General features: G+C 37.8%; 1 protein-coding gene across 1 annotated transcript in view; it reads right to left on the minus strand.

Moving 5' to 3' along the window:
• LOC107216459 (trissin receptor) overlaps positions 1-15461 on the minus strand; it is a 78425-nt gene that overhangs the window by 42564 nt on the left and 20400 nt on the right. Inside the window, exon 2 of the mRNA XM_015654027.2 lies at positions 3377-3590. Coding sequence (XP_015509513.1) covers positions 3377-3566 — 190 coding nt within the window. The 5' untranslated portion in view covers positions 3567-3590. The remainder of the gene's footprint in view (positions 1-3376; positions 3591-15461) is intronic.

Here is a 15461-nt window from a genome sequence, read left to right on the forward strand (position 1 = left end):
TGAAAAATGTTTTGAATGGAAATAAAAATTAGCAAAAAAAATTTCCGCTATCAAGACTACATACCGAAATTTACGAAATTTTGGTTTCATCTTACCGTTTCAAAAAAACACGAAATAATCGATTCATCGATTATTTTTAGCTTAGCGGTCTTCGCCGCTGTGTAATATTTTCCGTGTTTTAGGGACGAAATTGAAGAAAAATACAAATAAAAGAATCGCGTCCATCGGCCGGCATCGCGATCCTCCGATATTGTGCCTCCTTCGTTTCTGTCATGGTATTTAAAATCGCCAGGTTCTTCGCCTTCATCCCCCAAATTTTTGCACACTCGGCGCGTCCCGACTAATCTATTTCCACCCCACGGATCCGCAATAATAGCGATATATGTCAGGAGGATTCGGGTTTATTTTATCCCTCGCTGTACCCCGAGAACACAATAATATACCCACCAGAGATTCGAGTCAATACCGACGCTATGAATTTAATCTCGCTTATCCCGCTCCCACCGCATACCAATCGATTATGTTCCACACCATGAGAGACTCGGGTTGTCGGAGAACCTGAAGCTCGGCTTAATAGCTTTGAAAAGCCCCGGGCGAGCAGATGCTGCGTTTCTATTTTCCTGCGGAACTACCCCTCCAGAATTACCGATAAAACGGAATTTCTCCGACATTCCGTTGAATTTCCAAAAACGACAGAATTCACTTTATCGCAGCTTGACGGAACTGTGATCGACAAATATTTTATTCCCGATCTTTTTCTCGATTTTACCGGTCAGAATCAAAGCTCCATAAGTTTAACCTGCGCAGGACGTGCGGTTAAAACTTCGTCGCTTATTCGCTCAGCTTCTCGCTGTGTCATTGCTTTTCCTTTTCTACTCGTCTTTTTGCATAAACAACGGGACAGACCTCGAGGTTGTGAAATGTTTCTGACTCGCATAACCGCCCGTCGATCTGCGCGTAGACTTTTAATTTTTGCAAGACATTGGAAATTAGATGGAGAAAACTTCTTCGTCGAGAGGTAAAGACTGAAAGAAACTCGTAAAAGACGTATAAACTAAGTATTGTAAGTAAGGAAAAAATAGAAGAAAAACCAGGCAGCGAAGAACTTGTATATTACATGTTCGGTAGTCGGTTCGGACATTTTGATTGCGGTTTTGTTATAACCACTTCGTCGGTTTTATCACCAAAGAAAAATATATGTCGCGTGCAGTTGGGTAAAAGTTGTAGACATACCTGGTATACGACGGAGTAAATATCCGTCGAAGACGAGCTTTTAAGCTGTTCATTTTTTTTTTGTGTATCCATAAATAAGTACAAGTATTTGCAACTTTGCTCGAATTTACAGGTCGATGCGATAATACGTACCTATGTTGTATATACCGGTATCAAAAATTTGGAACACATAGACGACCCAAAAAAAAAATGGGACCGTGTCAAAAGTTAAACCACCTAATTTCACCCTCAAGTATACGCGTAGTAAAATCTGAAAATCTCTATGAAAAACGAGATCGGTGGACGGTTGATACGCAGCTGAATTTTTGGATGGATCTGGTGTACAGTCCGGTAACAAAAGCGTCGATAAGCGAAGACTTGAGCAGATCTGTTAAGTTTTATAGTTTGAAATAAAGCATTAATTTACCTATTACGTATGAAACCTGTATTGATTTTAAAAAAAATTTTTTTGCTATCATAAAGTTGAACAAATTTGAAGTTTCAAAAATCCCTGGCGGATTCCGTGAAACTGAAACTGAACCGAAATTTCAATTAAATTTCACGGCACGGTTTAGAATTTTTTCGAATATATTTTCATTGCAATTGCATTAAAGCACCCAAGTTCCACCGAAAAAACACTGAAATAAACATTTTCGTCTCCACCACTAGAAATAACACTGAAATCGAAAAGATTTCTTACTCCGCTGAAATTATACTGAATTCTAAATTCCTACTTGTAACTAAAATCACACTCGAAATCTACTAAAATTAAATAATGAGGAAACATTTAGTTTGAAAAAAGAAACAACTTATTAGTGATATTTCGGTGATACCAGAGTGAATTTTCGAAGTGTAATTTTGGTAAAACCGGAGTGAAAAAATTTCACAACCACACCGAAGAATTGATTGGAATTTGTGTGATTACCTGGAATAACAGTCTAATATCACTGGTTTTACAATCCACTGAAAAAATACTTTACTAATACGGATCTCATTCAACGTAAGTCCACTGTCCTTTCCCCTTGTTTCATTGTATTTCTAGGACACTGTTTCAACATCATTCAACCTGATCAGCTTCGGTCGCACTTGTTCACTTTATACTTATTCGTGTAGATGCCTTAACTTGGACATTGTTTTTACGGGACTGTACTAAGCCTGATACATCTTTAAGCTCGATGTAAGGAAAGCCATCAGCTTATCGCAGGGCGGGTGGTAAGGTCGTAAGACTGGATGGGTGCTTCCGCTTTACTTCGAGGGTTAATATTATATTTGTGCCTTTCGCGATGTAGCAGGACCACGTTATACGCACACCGCGAAGTCTGCTTCACAATCAGATCGAGAAGCGACGGTTCATTTTTCCCTCGTCCTTTTTCTATTTTACATCCCAAAGGATGCATCATCCTCAGGTGAGACGGCTCCAGACAAGCATTGTTCGTTCTTGCTTTTCGCCCTTTCCCCCTTTGCTGGAAGCAGAATTTTAAGCTTTGATCGCCGGGGGTTGAACACGTTTAATCCCTCTGACGAGACAGAAGAAGAAAGGAAAATTAACCCCGAGTATAGGGTTCGTACAAAAAATGTTCTGTTTCTTTCGTCGTCTCCTCTGAAGCTGAAGGTATGTACGACTCTGCCGGAAAGTAAGTTTCCATTGCAGGAGACGCTGAGTTGTCTCGTTCTTGTAACGTTCCAAGTAACGAGCCACGAGTCGCCGCGAGGAAAATTAACGATTTCGAAGAATTTTCGAAACATTGACAGATTCTCATTCGTGTTTCTCGAATAATGGTGTCATATCGCAAGCCTTTGATGGTCTGAAAATTGCCGCTGGTGATTCGGTTGATTAAAATTACCTTGACAACCTTTCGGCAGAGTGAAAAGCCTAGCGACATTGACATGAAAAAAAGAGCAAGAAATTTTAGATTAACGCGAGTGTCCCAATTATCAACTCTGTCCCAATTATCGACCGTTTTTGGTTGTATCTGTTTGATGTTTACTTCCAAGATTACCAAGAAATAAATTCTTAGCATCCAACCCTCTGCAGCAATTGGTTTTATTCATCGACAAATTCACACTTTACCGCCGTCATTTTGCAATTTTGGAAAATAAAATGTTCAATAATTGGGTCTAATCGTGCCAATAACTGGGACACGTACCTTGTAGCCATGCTTACCGAAAAAACAGCAGGCGAATACTATGGAGTAAAGAGTGATGAAGATTACTCTGACGTCCGTTCTGTCAAAGATGTATTCCTCGCTGAGGGATTCGTTCCAGGCAAACGAACGGTTGTCAAATTTCATTTCCGGTCCAGGATCGCTCGCCATCGAGTGATTCCGGTAACCGGCGTACAATCCTAGCGCCATTTTTCACGCCCGGAACAACACTCTCTGAAACAATATGACAAGTATGATTAGGCGACGGAGATTTTGAATATGAACTGTAGCGAGTTCCGTAGAAGAACCGGATTTCAGTTGTATTTTGTACTTGAAATCCAATCACAGGTACACTTGGGGATAATGAATCTGAGACGGCTAATTCTTTACCTTAGACAATTATGTTGGCAACACAGAGAAACCTACAGCGCCACAGTCGGCCGAGTGCGAAATGAACTCAATCTCGATAAACGTAACATAACCCATGGGTCATGTCATGTTTATTCAGATTGAGTTTGTTTCGCGCTCGGCCGACTGTGGCGCTGTAGGTTTCTCCGTGTTGCCAACATAAATGTCTAGTGTCAAAAATCGTACGTTTCAGATTCACTGTTCCCAAGTGCACCTATAACACCTAACAACAAGAAGATATTATGAGAAAGAACTATTTGAGATTTAAATTTCGAACGCAGAGGATCCAGGTTAATCAAACGAAAAAAAAAAAAAATTGCACCGAATTGCTTCAATTTCCATGCCAATTTTTGTAAGAAGAAAATTACGGGGGCTAAGAATCTTTTTTATCCTCAAATCAGGTCCCCTTACAGACCTCGGACCACTTCGCGTTTCCGGCGGCACGGCGAACCGCAATTCGTGAATAAATACGCGGTCCATTTGTTCCCACTCTTCTCCATCTCGCCTCTTTTCGACCGGGAAATTTGGCTTGGAACGTCTCTGCCTTTACTCGTGCTTATTTTCTGAAACCTCGCTATGGTAGAAATCAGCTATCGCTGATACGACAGAAACGGCGAACGATGTTTCTTTTTCTTCGTCTTTTTCTTTCATTTTCTTTCTTAATCGACTGGATATTATAATTTTTTTACCATGACCTATGCCGGTTCAATGTTGCAGAATGGAATATTCAGCGATGCCTAGGCGATAAAAGAAAAGCGCTCTTGAATGAATTTGAAGAAAATTATAAGTCTGTTGAACGAAATGAGCCGTCGTAAAGTGAAATCGAACTAACTTGTCCGACTCTTGACGATTTTTAAGCGATTTGAAATGAAAGTCGATATCTTCTTAAGGGTTTTGTTATTAATTACTGTGCGATTAGAAAAAATTGTAGCTTACGAATATGAGAATTCGACAAATACTCAACTATTTCGATAAAAATTCGCAGTTTTCAATTTCTTTCGTTTTCAGATTTGGGTGATAATCTTACGACCGGACTGCATACTTTACATGATATATAACCCTTAAGGATCTCAGCGTATGTACAGGCTATATGTTTAAATACCTCAAATATTTATATTATGCAGGCCCATAAAAGATAGAGGTTAAGAGATTACGAATATCTGGCGATACGAAAAAATTGGAATACTGCGTAATGTAAATGATCTGAAAAAAAAAATTCATCCAATTTCAAGGCGCCAGAGTTTTGACAACCTATTGATAAAAATAGCATCCCTAAACGTGGCTTCACCAAATTTCATAAATCTAGGATTATTTAACTGTAAAACAAACACATCGACTAGCAACTCGGTGAGATGTTTTCAATTTTGTCGAAATAACTATGAAATTTCGTGCGATCATCAAGCCGGCGATAACATGGGAGATCAACCTCCTCCCTCAACGAATCCTCCAGGGCATATCCTAGCAGTTTCTTTTTTCGTGGCAATCCATTGAGGCGATAAGGGAAGCCATGAAGTCGGCCAGAATACTGAATGTGCCTGATCAACGTGCAGAAGTCGATACAGTGTTGCCAACAGAGATCGTCATTGTCTCACTAGAGAGTTTCACGGATCCTACTAAAAGTCACTAGATTTTTCCTAGTTCCCAACCATCATTTGATCAACGATTTCATGATGAATCCATTACTCGCAATCTTTGATTTTGTTTAGTGCTAATCTATATGTCATTTAATCACTGGAATAAATATCAGTCTAAAATATTGCCTCAAAAGCACAGGACCTTGGATTCTGGTGAAGTCAATCTCACTCCTCTTTATTCTATGCCTATATTGCTTGGCGTTTTTTTTTTTTAACCAACAGCTGTCAACATTATCTGTCCCTTTTATTTGCCTAGCTACTTCATTAGAACCAGATTTTTGTAAACTTCTTGAAACTTGAATTAAGGGAAGGGAGGTTAGATTCGAAAAGTATCTGACATTCGAGATTTTTTTTTCCAAGGTTAAATTACGCTGATCATTCTGATTTTTTTTTTTGTTACATCAAAGCACTCATGACCAACAGAAAATAAACTTTTAAAAGTTCATTTTGATTTTCTTTACAATTTTTACAACAACAAACAAACAAAAAGCTTCATCAGTATGTAAATGCTATCTTGCTATGGAGTATTTTTTTTCATCCAAATTGCCAAAATGGCGATGGTTTGAACAAAAAATATCAAATTGAGCCTATTTTTTGACAGTTTTTCTCTAAAAAAAAAAAAGATGAAGATTTAAAAGAAAAAAGCTTCCATAGCAAAATAAAGAATGTGGTGAAGAATGCCGTGTCCAAATTTGAGACGGATACCTGGAGAATTCTACCTTTGAGAGTGTTCACCATTTTGAAAAACCGCGTTACGAGAAAATCGTAAAAAAAAACGTTCTCTTCTTCACGAGTGCTTCAATTTGACACAAAAAACAAACAGACCGATTAGCGTATTTTAACCATCGAAAAAAAAAATGTCGAAAATCAGCTACTTTTCGATCTGTTACACTAGCACGTTCCCTTAAAAGTCCAAAGACTAATCTCCGCATAAAACTATTATTCGCAATTATTTCCCCACTCCTAGGGGAATTCACCAAATCGCACGTCAAAATCACCAGTTTTTGCTATTCCTCGAAAAAAAACCTCTACGAAATCAGCAAGTTGGCAACACTGGACTCCGTTAAGCGCCGAGCATATCGCCCTCGGGCTGCTTAACCCATTGCTTCGCACTTTTTATTCTGTCGCCTTCTGCCTCGATAGCTGCACCACCGCCATACAGATTTGTCTGCTTCGAAGAGCTGGTAAAACGTTGAGTTAGTCCTTTTTTCTTTCCGTTACTTTTTATCTCGGTTTTATCATCCCTATATTCATATATATATATATATATATTTATATATATATGTATACATATATACATTTCTTTCTGTTATTACCTCAGACGTTTGTCCCTACATCTTTTATCATGCCATCCCTGACGTCTGATTCGATTTTTTGTATTCAAAGAGAAGAGAGGAGAAGAAAAGAAAAGTAAGGGAAAAAAAAAAGATAAACAAGATGATATCATTTTCCTCGAGGCGTCGCGGTCATTCGTTTGATAAAAAATGAATGATATATTTTCACCATTTCGGGTAAAAACTGTCTCATTGTTGTACGCATTCATACTTAGGTGCGAGTTCTTGATACGGCGATTAACCAATTTTTTACACCTATTGGAAGAAATGCCTCGAAATTAATGAGGAAAAAATTTTAGCCAATATCTCAGGCTACTATCTCTGTTCAAAGTTCTGTCGAAAAGACTTGGAATTTTTTTATTTCAATAATATACGATTTTCCGCATTCTGCGGAAACTTCTTTTTCCTCCAGAACAAAAAAAAAGTGCAATCAGTTTCATTTCAACTAAAGCAGCGTAAAACTTGAATGAAAAGTACCAAAAAAAAAAAAAAAAGAGGGAAAGCTCAACTCCGAAGTTAAAAAACCTTTTGAAACTTGATCTTTCATAGAATTTAAAAAATTCTGATATCTTCTCACCGTGGTGAAATTACAATAATTAATTGTTTCGTTAACACAATGATTTTCAAACTTTCGTCTCAACATTCTCAGGTTTTCCGATGTTTTTTACGGAAAATTTTGTTAATATTTCGCACGGCTACGATACAATTTTCATTCATACCCGAGGCTTGTCGGTAATAGCATGGCCTTGCAGATATACAGCAGATCAAGAGCAGTGATCTCCTCTCTTCGAAACAATTTCCTCGAGAAATTAGCGACGCCAGACACGATTGTTTCATTATTGCGCAGTTTGCAGTCGACAAAGACCGGAGCGTTCGTACGATAATAATTTACTCGTGGAAGGTCGAGAAAGACGTTGCGTCGAATACTCAGATTAAAATAAAAAAGAACACTTACTTTGCGTAGAAAGTTTTTATACAAAGTCACTCATCTCAAACTTTATTTTTAAACGAATATGTATTATACATTGAATCAAACAGACTGGTGGAGGGAATTCACCATTTTTTTCGGTTGGAGAAACATTTTTCTTTACGATAAAAAAGCATTGCCTGTATTCCCAGATGAGGCCAGAGGATTTTGATATGCAGAGTTGAAGGGGAAAGGAAAATCGCTGATTCGTTTCTCGAGGATTGACGCGATGAAAAAGGAAACAAGGTGTGGATTTGTTGAGCGAAAATAAGAGAAAATAAAACAAAGAAAATGCGTTCAATAAGAACGAATTGGAAAATAAAAAGCACTGTCTCCTTCATGAAACGTGAATCGAAAATCCTTCGGCACGTAAAGTTCTATTAGCTAAATATTTTCTGTCGATGATTCAATTCGACTTCGTCTCAACGGTATTTCGCAAATTATTTCAGCCGCATGGAGGAAAAAAAGAAAAGAAAGGGGGAAAAAAATCGTATTTAAATGTTACTACGTCACACTATTCCAGTTTTTACACTGAAGATTTCGAGTTCACAGAAAAAAATATTTATATCAAATTCAGATTCGTGATTCAATGGCCCTCAGGTACGATATTACATGTAAATATGACGATTTTTAATTTTTTTTTTTTTTTTAAATCTTAAACCACTAATGGATTCACCGTTACAAATTTTGAAAGTATGACCTTGGATTCATTATCAGTGACCCAACAAAGCTCCTCCAACTAATTTTTACCAAAATCTGGATATCTTCAGATTTTCTTCCCACTATATTGGATTCGCCGTTTTTGATTTCGGAAATCTGACGTCGGATTCGTGATCAGCCACACAAGAAACCTTCGAGTATAAATTATCATAAAAATCCAAATGTTTTTTGATTCGGTAGGTCTTGAAACATCGAGATCTAGTGAAAATTATACGGTTCATTTTCTGGGCGATGAAAATAACTTCCTTTTCTCTCTGATAGTAGAAAATTGGGAGGTTAAAACGTCACCGGGGATCCTCCGGAGCCTTTTTTCTACGCTCGAATTCCCGCCTCGCGTTATTCGGATGAAAAATTTCCCGATACATCGATAAATCGACGCGAATTTACGTTCTTCCAACAAAATCAGGCATTCCTCAGGGAAATATTCGCATGTGTGTGCAGTGATATCGTATCGCGATTGGAATTGTTAAAAGGAAGTTATCATTCCGCGAGAGATGCGTAAGAGAGTTGAAGAGTCGGTACACGATCTTCGAATAAACGGAGCAGCGCATTCAAATGCGAATATAGAATCAATATTATCCCCCTGCGGTATTTCATTTCTTATATACATATGTATATACAAAAAGTACGTAGGGGGGAGAGTCGAAAGAAAGAAGAATAAAGTGAATTACATAATCCGGTATGAAGAAACGAATCGTATAACAAACCGTAAAGTTTTCGAGAGTCAATTTTCCAACCGTTATGTCGGCATTTTAGGAATACGCGAAAGAAGGACTTTGAAGAGAAGGAATAAAAAAAAGTAAAATAAAATGCCGGTTTCAATCAAGTCGTCGTTACTTTTCAGACGAATAACGCGCGTAACACGGAAAGTAAATTTTCAACATCCGCATAGTTTTTCCACCGCGGTGAAATTCCCTCTCAGCAAACAAACTCGACACATATTTAAACTTCACCCCCCTCTTTGCATAAGTATACGATGTATATTTTTCTATTTTATTTTCCAGAAGGTTGGCAAATCTCGAAACCACTCACGACGTTGTTTGCCTGACGATCCGCGGATAGATTTACCTTTCAATCCGCCCGAGAAGTAGCAGAGATAAAGAATATTAAAGTGAGTAACTTTGTCGTAACTATTCAGGCTGAGGAAAAACCGCAATTTCGCCATTTTCGAATGTTTCATGTTTCGAAATTTTAGTTACTTGAAAAATCATTCCAAAATCAAGAAACCAGTTGATTTTGTCTTTACCAATTTTACCAACTTCAACCTCGTAGAAAGCAAGCATTTGTGAACTCCAAATTGGCCTTTTGCATTTTTTTTTTTTTTACTTTGCTTTTAATCCATTTAGTATATTCGAGTCTATTCAACGTATTGTAATTGGAAAGAGCGTGACTTTAGAATTCTTCGTAATAAAATTGCAGCGCTGCAGAATTCGCAACAACATTTCAAAGGGTTTCGTGCTTAACATTTTTCTACAAAGTCAACGTCAGAGTGACGAAAATGTAAAAAGATTGCTGGCTTCAGTCTTTCAGCTGAATCCGTTACACAAAAATTCATATCCAAGGAGATCTACCGGCAGAACTCTACTTAGCGTTTTAATTTTTAATATAAATTTTAATTACCGGAGATGTAGCTACATTCCGAAGTGAATTGCTAATTAAGAATATCGAATAATACGAAGCTATAAAAAAGTGCACAAGTAAATATAATTAATGTAAAAGATGAAAAAAAAAAAACAAAGTGACAGAATTTTATCATTCAAACATTTACGAAAAGTTAGAAAATCCTGGACGCTTCGGGACGGCAATTTTTTTTTCCCCCTCCTTCAGATGCTTGCATGGAAACGAATTTTTTTTCCAGGAACGGTTTTATCTGTTCAAGACGTAATTCTATTACCTTCTTCCTTTACGACGCCCTCGAGACCTTTGAAAGGCTTAACTTATCAATAGGTAGAAAATTGTAGATTTACCCTCGAGAAAGGAGAAAAGAAGTAGCTTACAAAGCTTTGACTGTCGATTTCAAACGAGTTCCGACTCGTTGCGGAATGTCGTAAAACTTTTCAGTTCACGTATCTTCGTTTAAAACAATCTTGCCACTGTACTGTAATATTTCCGAAACGCTTCGTGACGTCGCTTAATTAATGAGAGAAACAGATCGCAAAATTGAACGCCGTGTATTTTGTTTTAAACAATTTTTTTGCGTTGTTTTTTTTTTTACCTTCATTTAATAGATCGTCGCTTATTACGAAACACGCAAAGAAGAGGAGGACGAGAGTGAAACAAGCAGAACAAAAAGAAAAGTAAAATTTTTCACTCCGAGCGAAACTCGCCCTCGTTTCAACGGCAATAACGTTGAATATTTCAATTCTCTTTTAGGCCAAATGGAGTCACGTAACGTCAACCCCGTCTCCTCAGCTTCGATATTGCTTACCCTTCTCCTCTTTCGTTCCATTCGAAGTAAGTTTAGGAGCATACGGTTTATATACCCATAAGGAGGTACTATTGCTCTTACGGTTGCTTCAAATGAAACGTCAAGAACAACGCGATGCTCCGAGAATATGCGTAAGTATTATATTGAAAAAATGTCCAACTCGGTGGAGAAAACAAGGTTAAAGGTTACGCGGTGACTACCATGCATGAAGAATACGTCACAGGCTATACTTACCACGATCAACTGAAATTATTTCCTCATCAATGTTTGCTGAAGAGAAATGAAAATTTGCCGAATTAATAAATAACGAGCATCGAGTTTGTAAGCTACACTTAAAGAGGAATCGGTATCGAATTGGTAGGGTAAACAAAAAAAGAAAAAACAAAAACAACCGATAACGAATACACTTAGGAACAGCTTCTAGAATTCATTGGGAAATCATTTCCTTGGTTTAGAAAATAATTAAAAACTATGAATTTTCATCGAAATCCACAATTTGAGATCGCTCGGGTTCAATGAATAACAGCTTGTGTGAAAATGTTTTTTTCATAAAAAAAAGTGACAATACAAATACGCGTTTTTGAATAAACCATCTTGGAGTTATAATCTGAAGCCTGTATTGATTTTGATAATTGAAAGCGCTAAATGAGTATTTGTGTTCAGAAAATTTCGAGATAATTCATTAACGAACAAAATAAACTAGGACTTATTGAAAGAGGTCGAAAGTTACTGTTTTTATTCCCGACTCAACCGTAAAGTGAACTTTTTTCACCTCAAAAGCGGGACGAAAGTGGCAGATTTAGCCTAAAACGCATTTGCGGGAAATACGCGCCCGGCTTGAAAGTCCCGATTTTCAAATAAATATTGCGGCCACCGTTGAGCGGGAAATAAAGTGCTTTATGTAACACAGGGATAAAAGTCAACTTTATTCCCTTGGTACATAATCTACTATTCCGTTATTAAAAAAAGCAGAATACGACATGTAATAAAAAATTTATCGATCTTTTGATCTTTTTCTCATTCTCTACATTGCGGAAGAAAGTGGTTTTCATCCACATCAACTTGATCAATCTCTCGCAGTCGGACTTATCTCATCTTTCTGTACACTTGAAAGATGTTAAAACTTTTTCCCAGCAGCTTCGAAGCGTCGAGTTTTCCGCTGCCAGACTGTACGAGTTATAAATTTCAGTTGAACATGAAATTTCTCCACGTCCACAAGGTAGTAAAAAAGTCTTCCCTCATACACGTCGCAATGCAAGCAGCTGCGATTTCTCGGCCGCAGAAATTTTAGCATTTCATAGTTTATAACGCAACATCCCGGCAATATTGTACATCGTATATTGTATTTTTTATGTATTTATTCCAAGGGAAATTTATGCGTGCCTGTGACAAAGTTATACTCAACGCGACTTAAGAAGTTGAAGAAAATTTAAACCACAACTTTTTTCATAAAATGAGAATTTAATTAAGCGAGACTTGATTACACGGAGCGAGTTTTTATCGGCGGTTTATAACGCGTAATACCTCAGTTTTCAAACACTAATCCAGCGCTTGAAGCTTGCGCCCTTAACTGCAGGGAAGAAAACGCGAGCTTAAACGACGTTGATTAACGCAGATGCATCCCGGACTTTGACCGATTGTTCGGCTCGCGTCTTAAGGGGTGGAAGGATTGAGCGAAGGGCTTCTCTGACCGTCGGAATAGCCGGCCAAGATCGTTCGTCTTATTCTCTGACTCAATTTTCATCCAATCTTGACAAGCCGCCGCTGCTGCCTGCCGAGTCTCCTAATTTCGAGATGATGCTATGCTCCGATATGAACACCGGGTATATGTATCGAGACGAATCACTGCCTCACCGGACGAATAACACGCGTCTGCAAAAGAATGTTTTATTTCGACAGCGTCGGATTTTTTTTTGGTAATTATCGTGCTTTCGAGTGTCCCGAATCCAAAAATTACTTCCATTTCCCTCCATCGCGTGCAGTGTTCTTGCAAAATACAAGGTGTTTGCACAAAAAAAAAGGCACAGCAATAATGAAAAAACTATGATTTTATAAAATGTAATTTCTTTTCATTCTCTGTTAATTCATTTTGCCTGTAAAACTTTTTCTTCTTCCATTTGATTCTTCTCCGAACAAGCTTCCACTTTACATTTTCCGGTTCCCTGTTTGTATTTATTCTCGATTCCGACTTTAATACATATTAAATAAAAGTAAGAAATCACTTTTGCGTAGGATTTTTATAATCAGGAATACGATACCAGATTTCGAGTTAAACGTGATTTTCACTCTGAATAAAACTACGAACACGAGTACAAGAAAAAACCTGATGTGATGGAACTTTTTGAGTATTTTTTAGAAACAGTGTAAAAAAAAAAAAACTTGTGCAGTTTTTTTACTGCAGACCTGTGTAATGGAATTGACGATGTTTTAAATATTACAAGGGCTCAAGCTTCGATCTGAGTATACTTTGGATGTCTACCGTGATACGAAAATTTTCCAATTTTACGACGAGCACGTTGATAAATTTCATCACCTTTGCGAATTGAATCATTGTCTTAGAGTTTTCACGACTTCTTGCCATAGAAAAAAAATACTAGTTACAGTATTTTTCGTGTAAAAAGTTTTGATCCTTTAAGATGTGAAATCCATCTTCATGTGAATCCTCAGGTCCTACTTCCGTTATAACACGTTTATATCGAAATTTGTAGTCTTGCACGTGTGAAAAAATCCTAAAAAACTAATTCCTTCTATTTATTTTTCAGTCTCTAAAACCGGACATTTTGAAGTATACCCTGCCACTTTTACATCGGAAATATGAAAATGTGATCGTAATAAATCTGTAAAAATATTCCGGGGATCTTGAATTCTCCGAACATATTCTAATATCCCTAAAAGCGATGCTTGCGAATTCTACTCGATGAAAAAAACCAGTGTTCGACCAGTCTCAGTAAAATCCATCGAAGAAAAAGGAAGAGCCTGATATCGGATGACCTTTTCTCATTCCCCGAGTTGATCCGTCATCGGATTTTCGCGCAAATGAGAAAAGCCATCTCGTTCAGAACGTATTCGACAACGATTACGCTCATCCCAGTTTGAAACCCGGAAAGTCGATTGACGACTTAACGCGACATTTGCGTGTGTTCCGCTTTATCCCAGTTCACGCTTCAAAATGACATATCAATCATCCCGGCGAAATGAGACATCGAATTACCTTCCCTCATATTTTTTCCACCGCGTCGCTGTCACGTAATACATTTGTACATAATATTCAGGGGACGTGATAACGTAGGGAAAATTCTTGGTGAAATTAAAAAATATCATGGTCAACCACACACATATACGGGCTATTCCGCGTCAACCGGATCAGTCATCTCTCAGATATTTTTTTAATTTGGCATGTGGATTGTGTAAGGGGAGTTAGATTTTTGTGCCAAAGCGCGAATCTCATAATGCAAAATTCGATTTTTTATTAACAATAACAAATTAGACTCCCATTTTTTTCAAAAATTCATAACTTCGGCAACAAATTAGATACAATTTTTTTTTTTTTTTCAAATTACGCGGAAAGCTCCATAGAATTTAAAAAAAAATACGAAATGGTAAAAAAAAGTTGTTATCAATTGTTTATTTAACAATTAATTTTTCAAAGATTTTTAAAACAGTGACCGACACGATCAAAAAATTTTTTTAAAATTCTGACATGTTCCTTGAACTGTACTACAACCTGTGAATTAATTCCAGAGGGGTGTTTTTCTTCGTTTTCGAGTAAAAAATCATTAAAGGTGTCGATGCGCATGAAATTGCGGCGCGTCGAGTCTCTACGTAATGGCGGGCGGCCGGTTGCCGTCCACCGCTACCCCGCGGCGGCGTCGCGGCGTTATTTTAGAGTCATTTTCACGATGTAGGACATGATTGAAAAATCTGAAAAAAATACTGTACCTTCACAAGGCCTGCTCAAAGCGATAAGTGAAGTTTCAAGAATGTGTTTTTCACCGTTTTTTTATTACAGAGATTCGAAATTTGTTATGACGCATTATGATTCAAACATGAATTACGAACACAGGTCAAGTGTTGTTCCAGGATATGGAATACCTGCACCTGTGCATGCGTCACCTAAATCCTTCACTATCCAGGTAGTCCAGGTAGGGTCACCACCTCGATTCCGCGAAGGGGTCATTTGGCTAAAGTCAGGTACATTGAATTGCACCTGCATTATGTTAGCCCCATTGGTGGAATTCAAGCAATTAGAAGAGTCGTTGGGTGGGTGAAGCACTATATTCCAGGATATGGAATACGTCCACCTGTGCATGCGTCACCTAAATCCTTCATTATCCAGGTAGTCCGGGTCACCACCTCGATTCCGCGAAGGGGTCATTTGGCTAAAGTCAGGTACATTGAAATGCACCTTCATTATGTTAGCCCCATTGGTGGAATTCAACCAATCAGAAGAGTTGTTGGGTGGGTGAAGCACTATTCTGAACGAGTATAAATTTCGAGCATTTCAAAATGCATAACATTCAATCGAATACCAGTGTAGCGATCAGTGCAATACATCGTCTCATTCTTCACACAAGTAATTCATTTCTGAAAGCAATGTCTACAACAGATGTGAAA

This window comes from Neodiprion lecontei, chromosome 4 (genome assembly GCF_021901455.1).
Source record: "Neodiprion lecontei isolate iyNeoLeco1 chromosome 4, iyNeoLeco1.1, whole genome shotgun sequence".
NCBI classification, from domain to species: Eukaryota; Metazoa; Arthropoda; class Insecta; order Hymenoptera; family Diprionidae; genus Neodiprion; species Neodiprion lecontei.